Source organism: Lynx rufus, unplaced genomic scaffold, assembly GCF_022079265.1.
Source record: "Lynx rufus isolate CCGP_SWC_20201006 ecotype Redwood Valley unplaced genomic scaffold, mLynRuf1.p SCAF_7, whole genome shotgun sequence".
Classification (NCBI taxonomy): domain Eukaryota; kingdom Metazoa; phylum Chordata; class Mammalia; order Carnivora; family Felidae; genus Lynx; species Lynx rufus.
Window position 1 is genome coordinate 69,916,388 of NW_025814889.1, and position 21,229 is coordinate 69,937,616.

General features: G+C 34.9%; 1 protein-coding gene across 6 annotated transcripts in view; it reads left to right on the forward strand.

The window, feature by feature from the left end:
* Positions 1–21,229, forward strand: part of PPHLN1 (periphilin 1) — a 145,453-nt gene that overhangs the window by 95,714 nt on the left and 28,510 nt on the right. For all 6 annotated transcript variants that reach the window (XM_047065777.1, XM_047065774.1, XM_047065780.1 and 3 more), the window contains one exon: positions 2,292–2,432. In XM_047065777.1, coding sequence (XP_046921733.1) covers positions 2,292–2,432 — 141 coding nt within the window. The remainder of the gene's footprint in view (positions 1–2,291; positions 2,433–21,229) is intronic.

Genomic DNA, 21,229 nt, shown 5'->3' on the forward strand with positions numbered 1-21,229 from the left:
GTCTTGGTGTGGATCTGCTTTTGTTGATTTTGTTGGAGGTTGTTTGTGCCTCCTGGATCTAAATATCTATTCCTTTTCCAGATTAAGAAAGTCTCTAACTATTATCTCTTCAAATAAAATTTCTACCTCTCTTTCTGTCTCTTCTTTGGAATTCTTCTAATGTGAATGTTTTTTACTTTGATGGAGTCACTGAGTTCCCTAAGTCTGTTCTCGTTTTGCCTAATTCTTCTTTCTGTCTTTTGTTCATCTTGCTAACTTTCCATTACTCTGTCTTCTAGCTCATTAATTCATTCCTCTGATTCTTCCAGTCTGCTATTCATTGCATCAAGCATATATCCTATCTTGCTTATTGCACCTTTCATCTCTGATTGTTTCTTTTTTATTTCTCTGTTAAAGGTCTCACCATGTCTTCCACTCTTTTCTCAAGTCCAGTGAGTAACCTTATGATCATTGCTTTAAATAGTCCATCAGACATGTTGCTTCTCTTTTGCTTAGCTCTCCAGCTATGGCCTTGTCCTCTTGTTTTATTTGGGACAGATTCCTCTGTCTTCTCATTTTGTCTAAGTGTCTGTGCCTGTTTCTCTGTGTTAGGAAATTTGCTATTATGTTTCCTGTCCTTGAAGGTAATGGTCTTGTGAAGAAGAGGTCTTGTAGTGAGTGCCCTGGTGTGTAGTGTCCACTGTGCTCCTGGTCTGGCTCTTCCAGTATTGTCTCCAGCGTTTGCTTCATATGTGCTCTGCTGTTTTTTCCTGGCCTTTTTATCCTTTAGGACAGTCATCTGCAGAGACTCTCTTTGCCTGTTGTGGATAGTGTTTAGTCCCTGGTGTGAATGTAGCATGTTTTAACTAGATGTGAGACCTGTTGCCACCAGCACTGGAACTGAGGCTCTGCAAAACTCCCGGATCAGGAGACAGGATGTGGGCAGGGGTTTGGGCTGGTCTTCTGGCAAGGGCGCCTGCCATGCTGGAACTGAGGTAAGTGTGACTAGGAAAGGCAGTTCTACCAGAGTACAGTGGGGTGCAGGAACAGGCCTTGGTGTAAGCAAATTAAGTAGGCAGTATTGTCATTGCGCTGGATCTCATAGGTGGTTCTATGCTTATACTGAGGGTCTGGGGAGAGAAAAGGTGGTTGCCTGTCCCTTTTTTCCTGGAGTGTTCTCTTCATGAATGCTGCCTCTCTGGGACACACTCCAAGATGAGGGAATAACCTACCCACTGTGTGCCCCAGGTGACTCAAGACTTCCATATAATGGCCAGTACTCATCACAAGTGCTCTCCTTAATCCCCATCACCTGTTTAACCTAGTCCCCTACCTACCTTCTCTCTGGTAACTATCAGTTTGTTCTGTATAGTTAAGAGTCTGTTTCTTGGTGTCTCATTTTTTTCTTCCCCTTTGCACATTTTTGTTTTTCAAATTCCACATATGAGTGAAATCACATGGTATTTGTCTATTTGTCTTTCTCTGACTTATTTCACTTAGCATAATACTCTCTAGCTCCATCCATGTAGTTGCAAATGGCAAGATTGCACTCTTTTTTATGGCTGAGTAATATTGCATTGTATACATACCCCACCTCTTCTTTACCCATTCATCTCTTGATGGACATTTGGGCTACTTGTAATTGGCTATTGTAGATAATGCTGCTTTACGTGTCGCACAGTAAATTTTTGAATAAACGAATGTAGTTAAATAATTGTTTCCCCCTTTTTTTTTTCAGTTTTTTCTTTGTCACAAAAGTGTTTTTGCAAAGTACAGTAGTCACCTATGGACTTTTTGTGGGATTGTGTATTTAATGAATTGTTTCTATAAAATAGTGATTATTATTTGGGGGATTTTCTTTTCAGTGATTTCGATAATTTTTTTTTTTTTTTGCTACAGGAGCAAGGTATTTTTAACTTCTGAAAGTAGAACCCTTTTCCATGTTCTTTTTTAATATGTTTATGTGTGCACATACCTCTCACTTCCAATTAGACTTTTTCTCTTCACTGTTTCTTAAATAGATTGCTTAAGGAGTAAGCTACAGGACAAAACTTTCTAGCTGTATTTTAATGTAATGTGAAATATAATTTTGGAATGGAATAAGCCTAGAATCTTTGTCTTCTCTAAAATTTAAAAAGTAGCAATCATTTCCTCTTTGGTCCTCCTCACATATTATGCAGAGTGAAATTGAAAGTGTCTTCTTAAAACTGGTTGAATGTAGCACTTTCTCTTGGTATAATGTGCCAGTTAAGGCCTATAAACAGTCATGTGAAATGCTGTATGTAATTAAGGTTTTCTAATTTTTTTCAAAGGCAGGATCCACAGCACCACTGTTTATTGACCAGCCAGAAGAACCTGAGTCAAATGCAACAGATGGCATGGAATTATTTGAAGACAGTCAGCTAACCAGTCGCTCTAAAGCAATAGCATCAAAAACCAAAGAGATTGAACAGGTGAGAATTCAGCCTTCTTTAAGTATATAATCCTTTGTTCCTGTCATTTTGCAGATGGTAATTATAGTAAATATTTATTGAATAAATATGTCATTTAGATTTTTTTCACTTGTGATTCTGAAATTAAAAAAATATCAAAATTGCTTAATTTGATTTCACAGTAATACTGATCAGTTTGGTCCCCTATTCTTGTTTACTTTTTTATTTTTTAAGTAAAAAGCAAACTTCTTTTTTAAGGAATATCAGTATTCGTGGTAGTATGAAGCAATTAAACTATTAAAATTAACAGGAATGGGCTGAAAGAAATGTTAAATATACCAAAATGTTAGCAGATGTTGTTTTAAGAATATTGGCATTACAGATGTTTATGTTTTTCATTACACTCTAAGCATTTTTCAAATAGTAAAGAAAAAGTAAAGGATAAGTATATAGATTTAATTTTAATGATATCATTCTGAAAAGTTAGAATCTTGTTTTTAATAGATTAAATAGATTGCTTAGGGAATTATAGGTCAGAACCTTCTAGCTATATCTTACTATAGTGTGAAATATAATTATGGATTGGAATAAGTTTAGAGGCTTTGTCTTACCTATTAAGATTTAAAACCATTTTCTCTTCAGTCCTCTTCACATGTGCTCATTATACATAACACAATTTAAAATGTTTTCACATGGAAATATTACCTGCCTCATGGTGTATTATAACTTTAGAGGATTAAATGAAGTAAATAAAATTTGAAAGGGTTTTATAACATGTAACATGTTGTATAAGTATTTTTTTCCCCAGTGTAATTAACATATAGTGCTATATTAGTTTCAGGTATATAGTATAGTGATTTCACAATTCTCTACATTACTCAGTGTGTACAAGTGTTTTTGATGTTACTCTCCAGTGCTTTGAGTAAATGTCATATTGTTATATAGTCTTCTGAAACCTATTGGGAATTAAGAATAAAGTTAAATCTTTTCTCAGGGTACTTTCCACTTTCACATCAGTTAAAATCTATTTGCCTTGGTTGGATAGGAGAACATCTGAAGTAAATCCTGGTTGTGATTGTACAGCTCATATTGATGCTACCCCAATGGCAAAGGATAAAAATCTAATAAATACAGGATGTTTCATGTAGGCCAGTAGAGTTTTAAACTGGAGGTGGTCAGCATGCTTGGTGTCAGTGTCAGATGCTTGGAAGAATAGAAGGAAAATGGAGACTGAGAAAAATCGTGTTTAATTTGGTGATATGAAAGTGGTGCCTTACAAGATACCAGTTAATTGAGAGCATAAAAGGTTTGCTCATCAGATGTATCTTCAACATGGATATAAATATCATTATCCTATGTAGAATTACTGTCCTTTTGTCCTTTTACTCTTAGTTTTCTTTGTAGTTTTTGGGTTATTTTTTTACTACTTGACATATGTTTTTATTTGTTTGTCTCCCTCCTAAATGGAAGCTTCATGAGAGCAGTGACTATCCCTTATCTCCATTACCTAATACAATGATTGGCATGTAGTGGGCTCAAAAGAAATATTTGTTCTCTGGATGGTGGATAGAGTCATAAACCTAGAAGTGACCCTTCCTTGAATAGCCCCTGAGTCACTTTAAGTCAGAGACTGCATCTTAACCTGATCACCTAATACGATGCCTAGGCCCAGCACTTTGTAATAAGTGCTTGATAAGTGTTTATTGAATGAATGATTTATACTATTTTTCTTTTCCACCTAAACAGCAGTTATTCTTTTAATGTTTGTTTATTTATTTATTTATTTTAATATAATTTATTGTCAAATTGGCTAACATACAGTGTATAGAGAGTGCTCTTGGTTTTTGGGGTAGATTCCCATGGTTTATCGCTTACATACAACACCCAGTGCTCATCCCAACAAGTGCCCTCCTCAGTGCCCATCACCCATTTTCCCCTCTCCCCCACGTCCCCATTCACCCCCAGTTTGTTCTCTGTATTTAAGAGTCTTTTATGGTTTGCCTCCCTCTCTGTTTGTAACTATTTTTACCCCTTCCCTTTTCTCATGGCCTTCTGTTAAGTTTCTCAAGTTCCACATATGAGTGGACACATATGATATCTGTCTTTCTCTGACTTATTTCACTCAGCATAATACCTTCCAGTTCCATCCACGTTGCTGCAAATGGCACGATTTCATTCTTATTGCCAAGTAGTATCCCATTGTGTACATAAACCACATCTTCTTTATCCATTCATCAGCTGATGGACATTTTAGGCTCTTTCCATAATTTGGTTGTTGTTGATAGTGCTGCTATAAACATTGGGGTACGAGTGCCCTTATAAATCAGCACTCCTGTATCCTTTGGGTAAATTCCTAGTAGTTAAACAGCAGTTATTTAAAGGAGAGTTTCTCTTAAAAATATAATTGGTAGAAGAATTTGAAGTAGCAGGGTAGGAGGATTTGGGGTTGTCATTTATTAATATTTCTCCTGTCTCTTATTATTCATAGTTGATTTATTTGATCTTGAAAAGATGAGCTACCAGTCAGATAAACAGCCTAGTTTAACAGTACACACTTAAAGAATATTGAGATTTTAATAGCAAAACAGATGACCTAAAAAATCTAAAAGAACATTACTGTATTCTGATATGACTAGAGAAGTAAAGATAGTTATTAGAAGTATTATAAAACAGAAAAATTAATAATGTTAAATATAAATAATTTTATATGTTAAAAATAAATTATTGTACTTAATAATGTTACTAAACTCTGTTCTTAATAGAGCACTTTGGTTTACATATATTGGCAAGAAAATCAAACCTTAAAAACTCCAAAAATGTCAGAAAGCTAGTAAATAATCATATATAACTATTTTATAAATTTGCGTCTAAAAGTTATAGTGATTTTTAAAAATGAAAAAGTAGTTTTAAGGGGCACTTGGGTATCTCAGTCGTTTAAGTGTCTAACTTCGACTCTGGTCATGATCTCGCAGTTTGTGAGTTCGAGCCCCGCTTCGGGCTGTGTGCTGACAGCTCAGAGCCTAGAGCCTACTTTGTATTCTGTGTCTCCTCCTCTCTCTGCCCCTCCCATGCTCATGCTCTGTCTCTCTCTTTCTCTCAATAATAAATAAACATTAAAAAAAAATTTTTTTTAAAGAAAAAGTAGTTTTAAGGGGATTTTTTCCCCCTTGTTTTCTTCATTTTCAACTTCTGCACATTTTAGTTTTAGGGATTAAACGCCAAATGAATAGGAATAATGCAAAGCCTTGAGAAAGCCAGCTAGTAGTTACACAGCTGTCCAGTAGTTATTCTTTATATTTTTCCACATGCTTGAAATATTTCATGATTTTACAAAATAAATAATAATCCAAAAAAGCCCACATAGATGAGGACAACAATTCAGGCTTGGAATAATATAGAAATGTAAATATTGGTATAATGCCCAAGCTGCTTTTTCTGTCTGTTATATCAAGTGCAGTATGTTTAGATATCTTGTAAAGATAAATTACCACAAACACTTTTTTTTAGCGTTTCTGTATTAGATTCTTCAGTGCTTCAACCCCAAGGAAATCATTAACTTGTGGCTATATTGCAATATAAAATAAACTTAATCTCTAGGCCAAAATTTGGTTTAATTTGAAGTGCCTACAAAGTGGCTATTTGATGTTTAAGGGCATATATATATATATATATATATATATATATATATATATGGAGGTAGATTGTATGTGAATCATTTCAGTGAGGGAGCATATTCATGTTCTTTGCCACATTATTGCCATCTCATCCTGGACATTTAAGAATTTTAATAGGGTTGGAAATGTTGGTGCTTTTTGATAAAGCTCCCCACATTAATAGTCAAATATGCACAGAGAACCACAGTCTAAAATCCTTGAGCCAGAAGACATCAGGTTGCATCTCTGAATATTGTGTTGCTAGATAGAGATCATTTGAATCATCCCCCTTGTACTTCAGTATCCTTTAATGGAGATGATTCATTCTGTTGCCACAGCACATTTAGCCTCCTTATGTTTTGGATCCTGTGGTATTTTTTTTTTTTCTTTTTACCCTCATTTCCCTAGATTTACCCATTCTTACCCAATTTGGGCCACTTTTACATTGACTTACCAGAGTTTTTTTTGAGGTTCCTAGCTTCTTAGCTTAGAGAGATTTCAAAATTTCTCCTGTCATTATAAGTAATTCCTAGATAGACAACCTACAAAAAAAGTATGGGTGATTCATAATCTGACTCAGGTATTTGTCATTAACCCCTTAACTGTCATATCTCACAAGTCCTCACATACCTATTACTGACTTATTTGATTTGAAATTAAGTGCATCCCACTACTTGCTATTTTATCAGTGAGGAATCTTTTAAAAAATTGGCACTTTGAACAAACCTCACAAATTGAAATCTGTATTATTACATAGCCCTTCTTCCCTCTATTGTACCCCCGGGGATAAGGTAATATTTACTTTAATTGTTTGGAACCTTTTCATGTTGAAGATTTGTCCCTCATGATTTGTTAAAATTGTGCTTAGACATAGCCTATCCGTGAGATCAGATCCTCTGTTTTTTGGAGGTCTGGCAAAATAAATAATTATATTTAAAAATCTCTTTGTAATTCCCTAGTGGCAAGATCTGGATTACAGTCTTCTATCTTCTTCAGATGGAATCAGATAATCTGAGTGGATCTATATAAATATGTGTGTATAACATATACACGTATGTAGTATATATAACATAATGTGTGTATATATAATATGCATATACATGTTCTGCCTAGTAGCTCATACAACTATGAATGTCACAGTGGCTAAAATCCTCCTACAGACAGACATAAGTAGCAGAAAAGCAGTTTGCTAATTAAACAACTACTAAAGGTAGTGAGTAACTGCTGTTTATTAGGACTTTTTGCTATGCAAACTAACAGTCTTGAAGAAAGAACTTTCCATCTCTTAACTCTCAAACACAGTACTTATATTGTGACTCTCTACCTTTGTTGTACATCTGGGGGGCTCCTTAAAAGTAGGGCTTCTTGGATTTCTACCATAAATATTTTGGTAATTAGGTTATCAGAGTTTCTCAAGCTTTAACATGCACAGAAATCATTTGGGGATCTTGTTAAAGCACATTTTCTGACTGTGAATCTGGGATCGGGCTTGAGATTGGAATTGCTAACGTGCTGCTTGGTGATGCTGATTGTTCTAGTCTGTGGACCATATTTGGAGTCACAAGGAATTAGAAGGAGGTGATTATTTTTTCTTAAGTTCTTCTATAGTTTTCTAATGTGCTAAAAGGTTGAGAACTATAACCACCTTAATTTTATATAAACTAAAGTTTTATCTTATGTATTTTTTAATTGAGGTATAATTAACATGCAATAAAATGCATAGATCCTAAATATTCGGTTGGATGAATTTTGACAGTTAAAACAGTGTAAATATCACCTGTGACAAATATTTATGAAAGTTTTTCTTTTTCAGAACAGTTGATACACTGATAGTAATAAGCATTTAGTTAGGAACTAAAAGCTCAAAATCATGTAATTTGATTTGATTTATGGTAAATACCCTTCAGCCCATCAAGGCTATACTTCAAGTAGTAACATATACAAGCTTAAATTTCAAAGAATACAAGAGATTATGCAGTGAGAAAGAAGTTTCCTTCTTCATAATTCTTAGCTACCCAGTTTCTTTCCCCAGCATATAGATGACACTATGTAACATACATAGGTATGTGTATACGCAGTTTATATGTAGTATTTGTGTGTGCATACCATGTATGCACACATACTGTGTATGTATATACACACATATATCTGGATCATAGTTGATCCTTATGAGTAGAAATAAAAATTTGTACTTGTGTCCATATTATTCCTTTAAGTACAAGTGGTAGTTTACCATGCACCCTGTTTAGTATATCCATTCTGTATCAGTGTTTATAACTAGTCCCCTATTAGTAGATATTTATAATCACTTGTGAACCATGTTTTAAAGTACAGTTCCTCTGATTTCTCTACCTTTTTTAAAGTGTGTATGTAGGGGTGCCTGGGTGGCTTGGTCCGTTAAGCGTCGGACTTCGGCTCAGGTCATGATCTCACGGTCCGTGAGTTCAAGCCCCGCGTCGGGCTCTGTGCTGACAGCTCAGAGCCTGGAGCCTGTTTCAGATTCTGTGTCTCCCTCTCTCTCTGACCCTCCCCTGTTCATGCTCTGTCTCTCTCTGTCTCAAAAATAAATAAACGTTAAAAAAAATTTAAAAAAAAAAAAAGATCCTTATGAGTAGAAATAAAAATTTGTACTTGTGTCCATATTATTCCTTTAAGTACAAGTGGTAGTTTACCATGCACCCTGTTTAGTATATCCATTCTGTATCAGTGTTTATAACTAGTCCCCTATTAGTAGATATTTATAATCACTTGTGAACCATGTTTTAAAGTACAGTTCCTCTGATTTCTCTACCTTTTTTAAAGTGTGTATGTAGGGGCGCCTAGGTGGCTTGGTCAGTTAAGTGTCCAACTTCGGCTCAGGTCATGATCTTACGGTCTGTGAGTTCGAGCCCCACGTTGGGCTCTGTGCTGACAGCTCAGAGCCTGGAGCCTGTTTCAGATTCTGTGTCTCCTTCTCTCTGTGACCCTCCCCCGTTCATGCTCTGTCTCTCTCTGTCTCAAAAATAAATAAACGTTTAAAAAAATAAAGTGTGTATGCATTTTTAAAATATACGAGTATTACATTTAAAATGAGCAGTTTTGGAGAGGAATTAGTTTAGTGATGGGTATCAAATGCTTGGGTTTGTGTCTTGTGAAGTGCTGTGTAGGTTTTAATGTCTGCATAAGAGATCACCACAGTGTCTGTTAATAAATTCCTGAGTCCCTGTGTTATGAAATCTGTATGTTTCAAAACACTTCTCATGATTCTCACAGCAGGCCAAGAATGACTGGAATACATGAGATTACAGAGAGCTTCATTTCTTGCTTATACCAATCATTGTCAACCTGTCTTAAAAATCTTATTAGTAGAGGGACGCCTGGGTGGTTCAGTCGATTAAGTGTCCAGCTTCAACTCAGGTCATGATCTCACGGTTCGTGAGTTCGAGCCCCACATTGGGCTCTGTGCTGACATCTCAGAGCCTGGAGCCTGCTTTGGATTCTGTGTCTCCCTCTCTCTTTGTTCGTCCCCTGCTCGCTCGCTCTCTCTCTCTCTCTCCTCTCTCTCTTTCTGTCTCAAAAATAAAGATTAAACAAATTACAAAAAAAATGTATTAGTAGAGCTTGCTTGGGATTCTCTTTCCCTCTCTGCTCCTCCCACTCATGTGCTTTCTCTCTCAAAATAAATAAGTAAACTTAAAAAATTATTTGTAGATGCAATTTATAGAATCTAAACCAATATAGTTGTAGTGATGTGCTTAAAAGTATTCTTTAAATGCATCATTTATGGTATTTCTTAAATCACAGAAAATTATAATTTGTAGGGGGAAAAGTCTGTTTCTTCTTTTGTCTTATTTGGTGAATAATAACTAAAAAAAATTTTTAAGTGCCATGAAGGCAAATTCATTTTTAAAACTTCTTTGTTTCGGAAAGCTATCTATCCTAACACTATCCTGATGTTGTTTTATGAAAATGCTGATATTTCTACCTTGAAATAAGTATCTCTGTTGAAAGATGGGTAGATTATATATCTGATAATTTATAGTTTAATTGTAGATGTCATTTCCTTACTCCATTTAGTTAAAAAAGATCGAACTAATTCAGAAATCATTTTGTTTCCCCTCTAGGTCATTAGGCTTATAGGTTAATAAGGTTTTACTGTAAATCTAGATCAATCTACTTAATACATAATTTTTACTTTAATTTGAATTCTATGTGTTAACCTTTTTTTGTGACCGTATGGAGTGCTTACTACTAGCTTTTCTTCACTTTTTCCTCAAAATAAAGAAGTTATACTAGATAACCTTAGGTCCCTTCTTAATCTAAATCATTAAAAACTCAAAGTTAAGTATTACTGCTTCTGTATTCACTGTTATGTGTAGCTAATTTCAGATTAAGTATAAAATTTTTAGGTATTTTGGTTTTTTTTAGCCTCTTATATTAAAATGTTTTTTTTTAACCCAGATACACCATTGCTATGCATCAGTTAGTAATTACTGTTTATTGAGCTAATGAATTGTGCAGAAAATGTTTTCTTCAGTAAATAAGATGTCACATTTAATCAGTGTTCAATCTGTGGCTCTTTTTTTTTTTTTTTTTTTTTTTTTTTTACAGTGTCTAGTTTCAGTCACTGTCTATACAGCCTGGTGATTCTCAGCAGTATCACTAGCTCTTGTTCCTTCTCTCTCAGTATATAAAGGATATTTTGGTTTTAGTTTTAAAGTAAAATGGGTAGAAGATTAATCAAATGTGCCATCTTCCTGAAATGTTAACTAGAGTTAGGGACATGGTAAAAATCCACTTTTAACACATAGTGGATTAAAATGAAATTGTTTTCAAAGCAGTGGCAGCTCTATTGTTGTATATGCATGATCTAAGCATTTCATGCTAACCTTACATAATAGAAACATTCTTTGTTTTCCCTTTTTATCAGAGCAAGTAACGAACTTCTTAAAAGTGCAGCTCTCACCACTATCTTGTCTAGACATCAAGTCTACCCTACTGTATTTAACAATCCATTATTACCAACCACTTGTTCAGACTTTACATATATAGATTTAGTAAAATACACTCACATAAGATTTACCCTTGAAAAATTTCTTAGTCTCAAATACATTAAAGATAAATCCTTTATTTTGGCCAAATTTCAAGGTTTTTGAAAATTACTTGTCAAAATATGGTCATACTCTTACTACAGAAATTTTTTGCTAAAGTATAAGTGTTTATTTTTATAAGTATTTTAAGAGTTTCATCTAAAAGTTATCTCTTAAGGTGATTTGTATCATAGTTGAAATGTTAAAACCAAGCATATCAGCTTTTACATTTAAAAGTAAGTTAGTGGGGCAACTGGGTGGCTCAGTTGGTTGAGCGTCTGACTTTGGCTCAGGTCATGATCTCGCGGTCCGTGAGTTCAAGCCCTGTGTTGGGCTCTGCGCTGACAGCTCAGAGCCTGGAGCCTGCTTCGGATTCTGTGTCTCTTTCTCTCTCCACCCTTCCCCCCTTCATGTTCTGGCTTTCACTGTCTCTCAAAAATGAATAAACATAAAAAAAAAGTAATTTCGTTATTTTATACCTGATATAAACCTGTAAATATGAAGATTGTTAACTCTGTTAAGATATTATTTTCATAAAATATTAAATTTGGGCAGTACAAATACCAAGCTTTGTAAGAACCATATTTAGTGTGTTACAAGTATCAAAAGAGATGAGGCCATCTTGGTCCTTGTCCCTGGGAATGTCATCACTTAAAAAGTACCCAGTTATAAAGTAGTTCCAATATAGGTGTTCCCCATGACATAAGTGTGAGCACAAGCTTCATTCTCTCACTTCTCCTCCTCCTCCACTATCAACAAGTATTAGGTAAGGATTTCTCTCTAGTGGTTCCAAATTTTCTTATTTTTAATGTAGTCTAGACTTTTTAGTCTTGCTTTCACTTCCTCTTTTGTAAGTTGACAATTTTATTTAGTCTCTGAGTACTTATTAAGGACATTTGTAAGTATTATAGCATAGTAAGTACTGGATGTTTCCACTTTGTGTTTTAACTTCTCAGAGCCCTCTTCCTTATTTGTTAAATGGGATTAATTACATGTTCTCCCACAGAACCAACAGCACTGTATGTTGAAGCCCCTTGTATATTGAAAATCACTGTACAATGGTTATGGTAGTGTTAAGAAGTACATTGCCTGTTTCTCTGTAGCTTTGGAATATTGACTACTTTCAAATTATTTCTTAGGAATAATTTATAGCAAATCTATATAAGTTTAACTCTAAGATTAGAGACTGTTTTTTCATCATTGCTGGGATTTGGGCTCTTAGACCTTATGTCTTTTTCTTTTTTTTTTTTCTTTTTTTCTTTTTCCTATTTATTTTTTTTTTTAAGTTTATTCTGAGCAGGGGATATGGGGACAGAGAGAGAATCCCAAGCAGGCTCTGTGCTGACAGATGCAGGGCTCAAACCCAGGGACAGTGTGATCATGACCTGAGCCAAAATCAAGAGTTGGACACTTACGCGACTGAGCCACCCAGGGGCTCCACTCTTTGGCTTGTTTTTTTTTTTTTTTTATTTCACTGGTTCTAATCTGTTTTTCTAGATATAGGAATTGCCATAAAAAGGTTAATATTTCCCTCTCTTTAGAATTCCCTGCTCTCCCTCCCCATTTCTGAAACAAATTGCTCTCATAGTTTTCCTTCACCTGTCATTTTTCATTTTTAAAAGATGATCCCTCCTATAACATCTGTCTTCTCTTAACTGTTGTTTAACTCAGGTATTGTATACTAAAATAAGCTTGTCATTTTTATACATTTATTTACTGATACCAGCACAAGTTAAAGTCAGTTGATACTCTCAGCTCATTTTTACAAGACCAATCCTTACTGTTCTGCATTGTCACCTGTGTAATCAAGTGTCCATATATATGTGAATCTTTCTGGACTCTATGTCATTGGTCTCTTGATCTTTGCAGTAATATCACACTGTCTTTGTTATCATAGCTTTATAATAAGTCTTTTTATCCAGTAAAACAAGTCATCCTACCCTGTTCTTTTTCAAGAGTACCTGTACTTGGAGCTGTGAACTTCTGTAGGAATCTTAGAATCACTTTCTCAAGTTCTCAGATACAATAAATAAACAAAGCCTGTTGGGATCCTGGCTCAGGATCTCTCAAGTTGCTGTCTAGCTGATAATGAGGGCTATCAGAAGGCTGTAGTAGTCTCTGAAGACGTGACTGGAGTTGGAAGATTTACTTCCAAGCTCACTCATGTGGCTGTTGGTACGAGTTTCAGTTCCTCACCATGTGGACCTCTACAAGATGTTACCTTCCTAGCACTAGAGACCCAAGAGTCAGAGAAAAGGAATGATGCTTTGCTGCCTTTTTTGGTCTGTTCTTTAAATCACATACTGCCTGGTACTTCTACCTTGATCTATTCGTTAGAAGTTGTTACTAAGCCCAGCCAACACTCAATAGGGGAAGGTATTACACGAAGATGAAAATACCAGGAGATGGGAATCACTGTGGGCTTTCTTGGGAGTTGGCTGCCATATCTCCCATGATCAGTATTACCTAAAGTTAGCAGTCTTACTGGTGGTCTTTTCCAAAGAACCAACTTTTGGCTTTATTAATTTCTTTCTTATTTTGTATTTTATATTTCATTGAATTCTGCCTTTATTATTTTCTTTCCTTCTACTTTTTTGAAAAAAACTCGAGCTAGGTACTGATTGATTTGTAGCTTTTCTTTTAACCCATAAGTTCCTACTCTATAGGGCTTTAGTTGAATCTTCCAAATGTTGATGTTATTTTTATTGTCATTCAGTTTAGAATATTTGGTGGGGGGGGGATTTCATCTTAGAGCTACATAGAATATTTTGAAGTTTTCAAACATAGGGGATTTCATAGTTAAAAAAAATTTTTTTTTTTTTTAAATTCAAAACCCCTGTAGTAGAAAACATACTCTTTAGGATTTGAGTCCTGTGAAATTTGTTGAGACTTACATTGTAGGCCAACACATAGTCAGTTTTTCAAAGTATTCTATATACTTGAAAAGAAGATGTATTTTGTATTTGTTGAGGCCATTATTTTATTAGTATAACAATTAAGTAAAATTTATTGTATTAAATCCTCCATATCCTTATTGATTTGTTTGCTTGTTTTATATTTCTGAAAAAGTTCTATTAAAACTTTCAAATGTTCGTGGTTTCGTGAATCTCTTTTAAATGTTTTTATTCCTTTTATATATTGAGGCTGTGATGTAAAGTGCATATGAATTTACAATTATTTTATATCTTTCTGAAGTAAGTAGTTCTTCTAATCTCTAATACTGCCTCATATTTATCTAAGTTAGTTTTTCCATGATACCTTTTTTTGTCACCTTTCTTTTAGCTGTTCTATATTCTTGTATTTAAGTAAGGTATTTTGTTGTAAGCAGCATATAGTTGAGTTTGTTGTTTCATACATTTTGATAAAATAAGGCTTTACTTCGATCCTCTGGTCCATTTATATTTAATGTAGTTACTGATATATCTATATTTATTCTTCCTATTCCATAGTCCTTTTTCTCTCCTTGTTTCCTTCTTTGGGATTTAGAAAATTATCATTCATTTCCATATACAACACTTTCTTGTTAGTTATATATTGCTTTACACCATGCATTCCTGACTTAGGGAAGTCTAATCCACTAGTACTTTTATGAACTGCTTGATGATCAATGTAGGCACTTTAGAGCATTTTAACTCTATTGAACTTTCCTCTTGATTGATATATGACTGGTGTGTTTTACTTCCATATATATTTAAAACTCCACAAGATAATAACAGTCTTGGCAGTTAATATTAATTTAGGTTTATTTAATATTTCCCCTTTTTAAAATTTTCATTGCTGCTTATGTCTCCACCTTCCATCAAGGATCATTTTCTTCTACCCAAGAACGATGACTGAATAGATTCTAGTGTGTCATCACTATGGAATTTTATAGAAGGATTTATGTAGAATTGCTACAATACTGCTGCATTATTTTAGTAATTAGAATAAATATGGTAGGAATTTTGGAATTAGGGGATTTGGCTTGAATTCCAGTTCAGCCACTTAACTATGTATCTTTGGGAAAGTCATTTCACTTTGCTGGGCCTTGCTTTGCTCACTGCTGTAAGGGGAATGGTGCTATTATCCACTTCATAATACTGTTAGAGTTACGGGGCGCCTGGGTGGCTCGGTTGAGCATCTGACTTCAGCTCAGGTCATGATATCACAGTTAGTGAGTTCAAGCCCCACATTGGGCTCCTTGCTGTCAGCACAGAACCCACTTCAGATCCTCTGTCTCTCTGCCCCTATCCTGCTTGCTCTATCTCTCAAAAATAAACAAACATTTAAAAAATGTTTTTTTTTTAAAGAATTAAATGGGAATATGTATTTAAGTTGGGTAGGACATTGTCCATAATCAAAATTGCTGCTGTTACTGTTTTGTACTGTTTTTCATGGTTGATGAAAAGTATTAAGTCTTCATGTGTGCTTACGTGCTTACAAGGCTTTTGTAGGTTAGCCTGGAACCCCAACTTAGAAAACTAAGACCCCAGGGCACCTGGGTGGCTTACTCCGTTAAGCATCTGACTCTTGGTTTCGTCTCAGCTCATGATCTTACAGTTTGTGAGCCCTGCATTGGGCTCCATGCTGACAGTACAGAGCCTGCTTGGGATTCTCTCTCCCTCCCTCTCTCTCCCCATCTCTCTCTGCCCCTCCCATGCTTACTCCCTCTCATGCATTCGCTCTCTCTCACAAAATAAACTTAAAAAAAAAAAAAAAAAAAGGAAAATTGGGCCCAAACTTGAACCACATAATTTATAGGTTACACTGAAAATAATCTGTTTCTTTGGTAATTCTTGTATTTTAAATTATAATATGTGCATTTGTGAATGGATTCCAAATTCAATCCATTTGTGAATGGATTAAAATTATAATTCTATAATTTATATTTATAGAATTATAATTAATGTATAATTAATGTCATTAAAACCAAGAAGGAAAAAAATGACTCTTCATGTCAGTTGCATCTAGTGATTCTCTCTTACTAGAAGTGAAAGGTAAATAAAAGTAAATACTGAATAACTGAGATGAGTAGGATGGTAATACTATGATGTTATCTTGTCATCTCCATTTACCTAGGGTGTAGTATTTATGTTAATGCTAGGCTAGTAGGACTTGATTTTTGTCCATATATCTTTTGAAGATTATTTTGCTTGGGAAAAAGCCTTTAAAACATATAAATACCGATCTTATATTTGGGGTAAGGCTTTTGCCTCTTATTTATTATTTTATCCATATAATCCCTATGTTAGATTGATGGGAAGTATTTTAGGGTAACTTTGAAATGCTCATTTATGGTATGTGAATCAGTTTACAAAGTTATAAAAATTCCTTCTCAGCAAATATACTAGTATACCTTTCCCCCATTAAGCCACTTCTTTGTATCAAAAATTTCCAGAACCTTTTCCTAAGCATATGCACTCCATTGTCTTCTGCTATACATAGACTGTGTCAAATTATGGTACTTATTTCTATCTTTAGGATATTTTTGACTTTGAAGATTATTTTTACCAGCCTCATCGGCTTATTTAGGAATACATACATATATACATACATACATTGGTGCGCGCGCACACACACACACACACACACACACATACATACATATACATGCTTCTTTTGAGAAGTATCATTGTAATTCTTTTGAGAAGTATAATTATAATACTTTTGAGAAGTATTCAATTATAATTCTTTCCCAGAAGCTTTGATGGTTTATATTGCATTGATTTCTAATTATGGTTTGCATTGTTCTGCCCTGAAATTTTATTCTATTATTAGCATCCTTCATTGACACTGAGGAGAACCAAGAAGAAAAATCTCATATGCTTATTTCAGCAACTGTTGTACTACATGCATTTCTCTATCCTTTTTTATATCTGTTATCTAAAAGTTACAGATCAAATCAGGTCTTAATAAAGATTTTGTAATCTAAAGATTTTAAGTAGTACTCATTTATTCTATTTAAATATTTAATCATAAGCTATTTTAGTAAAAATTCGTGGTACCCTTGGGACCAAGCTTAAAGAAATGCAGTATAGGAAAAGTAAATGCAGTAAAATGCAGTAAAGAAAAACAGTATAGGCTTTCTCTTATCTAAACATATTTTTCCATTCCATGTTTCTAACATAGTACATTCTTGATCTTGATTGTGAAAATAGATCATGGCCTCATGTAAAGCAAAGGAATAAAAAAATATATTAAATGGACTTTTTAGTGGAAGCCTGGTGTTAAGGGAGGGTAGTTTGTTTGCAGCATGTTTACTTTTCAAGACTTTGTTTTATATATACAAAGAAATTATTTTTATTCACTGACTTCATCAATTGCACAGCCAAGTTGTTTGCCCAGGAAAGTTGCACAGCCAAAAGTTAACATCTTTTCCTCCTACTCATAGCTAGCATATGTTCAACTACAATACTAGTTACCTTTTATAGGCTGAAAAGAAATTTGCCTAATCATCTGTGTATCATCTGGAGTTCTTTGCCTACAGTAGGCTCACAGTAAATGTTGAATGAACAGAATTAGAAGGAGTCCTTAAAGCACCCTGAGTCCCATGTAGTTTAGCTCTGCTATTTTAGCTTGAAGGTAAATAATAGAATATATGTTTTAAGAATCTTTCCCTTCAGGGAATTGGGAGGAAGTAAAGGAAGAAGGAAAATCATCTTTATTCATTTAGTTGCAGAAACACAGCCAGATGTTAATACTTTTCAGAATCCACCGGATTGAGATGATTTGTCATAAGTTTACTGCATATGATTAAAATATATATTGAGAAGATTATACAAAATATTATTGATGTAAAAAATTGGATCTTTAAGACAGTACGTGAAGGGGTAAGGAGAAGAGATTATTTTTATTTTAAAATTTACTTTTTGATGTGTAGTTTTACTATAATATGTTATGGTATGGATTGTTTTAAAATTTATTCTGGTTAATATAATTTATGTTTCCTGTATCTGAGAATTTGCGTTTTTCATTAGAGCTAAAAAATTATAAAGTTATCTCTTTGGATTTTGGGTATCCTCTATTCTGTTTTTATACTCCAGTTGGATGTAGGTAGATTTTTTCATCCTATCTTTCATTTCTCTTAAACTTTCTACTTTTATTTTTTTTATTTTTTATTTTTCATCTGAAATTGTAGGTATTTTGTTCAGGACTCTCTAAGTCATCAGTTTTCTATAATTTGCTGTTTAACCCATTCGTTGAGTTCTTAATTTTAGTTATATTTTCCATTCCCAGAAGTTAAATTTAGTTTTCTTTGGAAATCTGCCTAGAATTAGACTGTTTATTGTTCATGTTTTCATTCATTCTTATTTCTTTCACATCTTATTTTCTGTAATTTTAATACCTGAAGTCTCAGAACTTTAATCCATGTGCTGTTTCTGCGGACTCTTGCTCATGGTAACATGTTTCCTCGTATAGTTTGTATTTTAGAGTTGTGAGTTCATATTTAGAATGTCAGATGCACATGAAGGTAGACCTAAGTTTATGAATATTCTGCATCTCCTTGCCACAAGATGCTAGATCAAGGAAGAGAAGTTTTCCTGTCTTTTTCTTTTACTGATTGGTGATTTTTGTTTGTTTGTTTGTTTTTCTAGTTCATCATGTCACAAAGATCCTAGCTTTATGCAGAGGACTGAGATCCAACTTTGTTTCGATTGGGCCAGAGATCATGTGTCTCATTTCTGACCAGGCTCTGAGTTCCTAGCTCTTTGGGGTAGTCTTAGCCCATGATATTAGCTTATCACTCTGGTTTCTTGTTTCTTCTTCTTTTACAATTACTGACAATTACTCTTAGTTACTTTAAGAGCTTGGCTGTGCTTTTAAAAGAATGTGTTTCTAAGTTTTTTGAGGCAGGAGAGTTTTTTAGGGAAATAGTATGTTGTTTTTCCTATCTTCATTTACCTGTTTAAAAAGCTTAAGTGACTTGTTCAAGCTTCTACCAAAAATGGTAGAAATGTGACTCTTCCTTACTTGCTGCTTTCTGTTATGCTTATTTGCCTTGAAACTGAGATTTTAAAAAATAATAATAAGTTTCAGTTAGGAGAACCAAAGAGGCTTAATTTTGGAAGTGACACTTGCTTGACTTCTTAAAATTCAGCTAGGAGTCTAATAGGTAGAGATAGGAGGTAAAAGATTCTAGACAGAGGTGAATGACATAAGATGGAAAATAGGGAACTGTAAGGAATAATCAACAATTACAAGTAGTTTAGTTGTAGTAAAACCATATCTTATACAGGTGTTTTTAATCTCTTCTGCCATACCCTTCTTTTCTCCATCCTACTCTTAAGCCACAGCATTTATTGGTATGACTTTGTAGAGTTGATATTGACAGAATTGTATTTACTGTGGTACATTAGAAGGATCTTGAATAGTCTTGAATAATAGGCTCAGAAACTTTGTATTGATTTGATAGAAAAGCTTTGGAAAGAAGCATTCTGGTGTACTGCAATTCAGTTCTGTCACTAACCACCCAGAATTAGTGCAGACCCCACAAGTTAAAAGGGTATGGTTCCCAACAATACTGACTGCCCTTGCTTCAGAAGCCAGCTGCATTTTGGGGTTCCCCAGGCCGCCTGCATTTCTGACTGACTGGCTACAAGTTTTGGGTTTCTCATGACCCCTTTAGTTCTGATAATATGCTAGAACAACTGATAGAACTCAGAAAAGTGCTATACTTACAATTACAGTTTTATTATAAGGGATGCAAATCAGGAAGGAAAGACTGTTTCAACACCACTGGTGTACTGTAGTTCAGTTCTTTTTTTTTTTATTTTAATTTTTTTTATCGTTTTATTTTATTTTTTGAGAGACAGAGACAGACAGAGTGCTAGTTGGGGAGGGGCAGAGAGAGAGGGAGACACAGAATCCAAAGCAGGCTCCAGGCTCTGAGCTGTCAGCACAGAGCCCGACATGGGGCTCAAACCCACGAACCGTGAGATCATGACCTGAGCTAAAGTTGGACGCTTAACGGACTGAGCCACCCAGGCGCCCTCCCCCCTTTTTTAAATGTTTGTTTATTTTGAGAGAGAGAGAGAGAGAGGAGCATGAGCAGGGGAGGGGCAGAGAGAAAGGGAGACAGAGAATCCCAAGCAGAATCTTGTCAGGGCAGAGCCCGATGTGGGGCTTGAACTCATGAACCAGGAGATCATGACCTGAGCTGAAATCAATAGTCTGGTGCTTAGCCAACTGAGTCACCCAGGCTCCTCAACTGTAGTTCAGTTCTGGTAGTAAACACTCAGAGTTACTGCAGACCCCACAAGTTAAAAGCACACAGTAGGAGATGAGCAATTAAGGTAGTGTGGGAAAGGGTCTGATTATAGACTGTATTTTACAGAAAGGTTTTGGTAGAAGAAAGGTGGTAGATGGCAAACCCAGGATAGTTTTCTGAGGATAGCTGAATTGGAGCCAGGTTGTTGACAAATTTAAATGCCAAAAGAAAATAGTTTGAATTCTGTTGATTGGAAGTACAGTTTATGGATGAATTTCAAATATGTGAGAATCAGGATCAGGATATTTTAAAAATACTGGTTGTACTGGTTGTACAGAAATGTTTGGCTGTTCTTCAGGTGAGATATGAGAGCCTGGATTAGATTGGTAGAGTCAGAAATGGAGAACAAGTGCATGAGACTTGTGTGGCGGGTGAATGAATAAAACCCACTTTTTTTTTTTTTTTAACTTTTGAACACTTGTGAAAGGGTAAGGGTAATATGAGAGAGACTGAAGATAGAACACATGGATGGAATAATGGATGAAGCAGGTGTGACAATCAATAGCATAGACAGAGGGACTGACTTTGAAATTTTAGAGAAACCTTTTTCTGTGACTAGGGCAAAGGAGAATAAGTGGCAGCCATTTTTAAGGTGCAGAGGAGATAAGTTGAGGAGAGGCAGTTTTGCTAAGAGTGAGGGGAAATGGAATAGGGAGGGGAGGGTCCTATCAGCAGTTGGAGTTCCTGAATTAGGCTTGGAAAGGACTTAGATACCTCATATGGTGTATGTTGATATGGAAGTCAACAAGAGAGATTCAGGAGTAGATCAAATAATTGCAGTTTTGGACTTTCTCCAACAATTCACAGCATCCTATGAGTAAGAGTAGAAAAGGCACACCAGATTGTTCA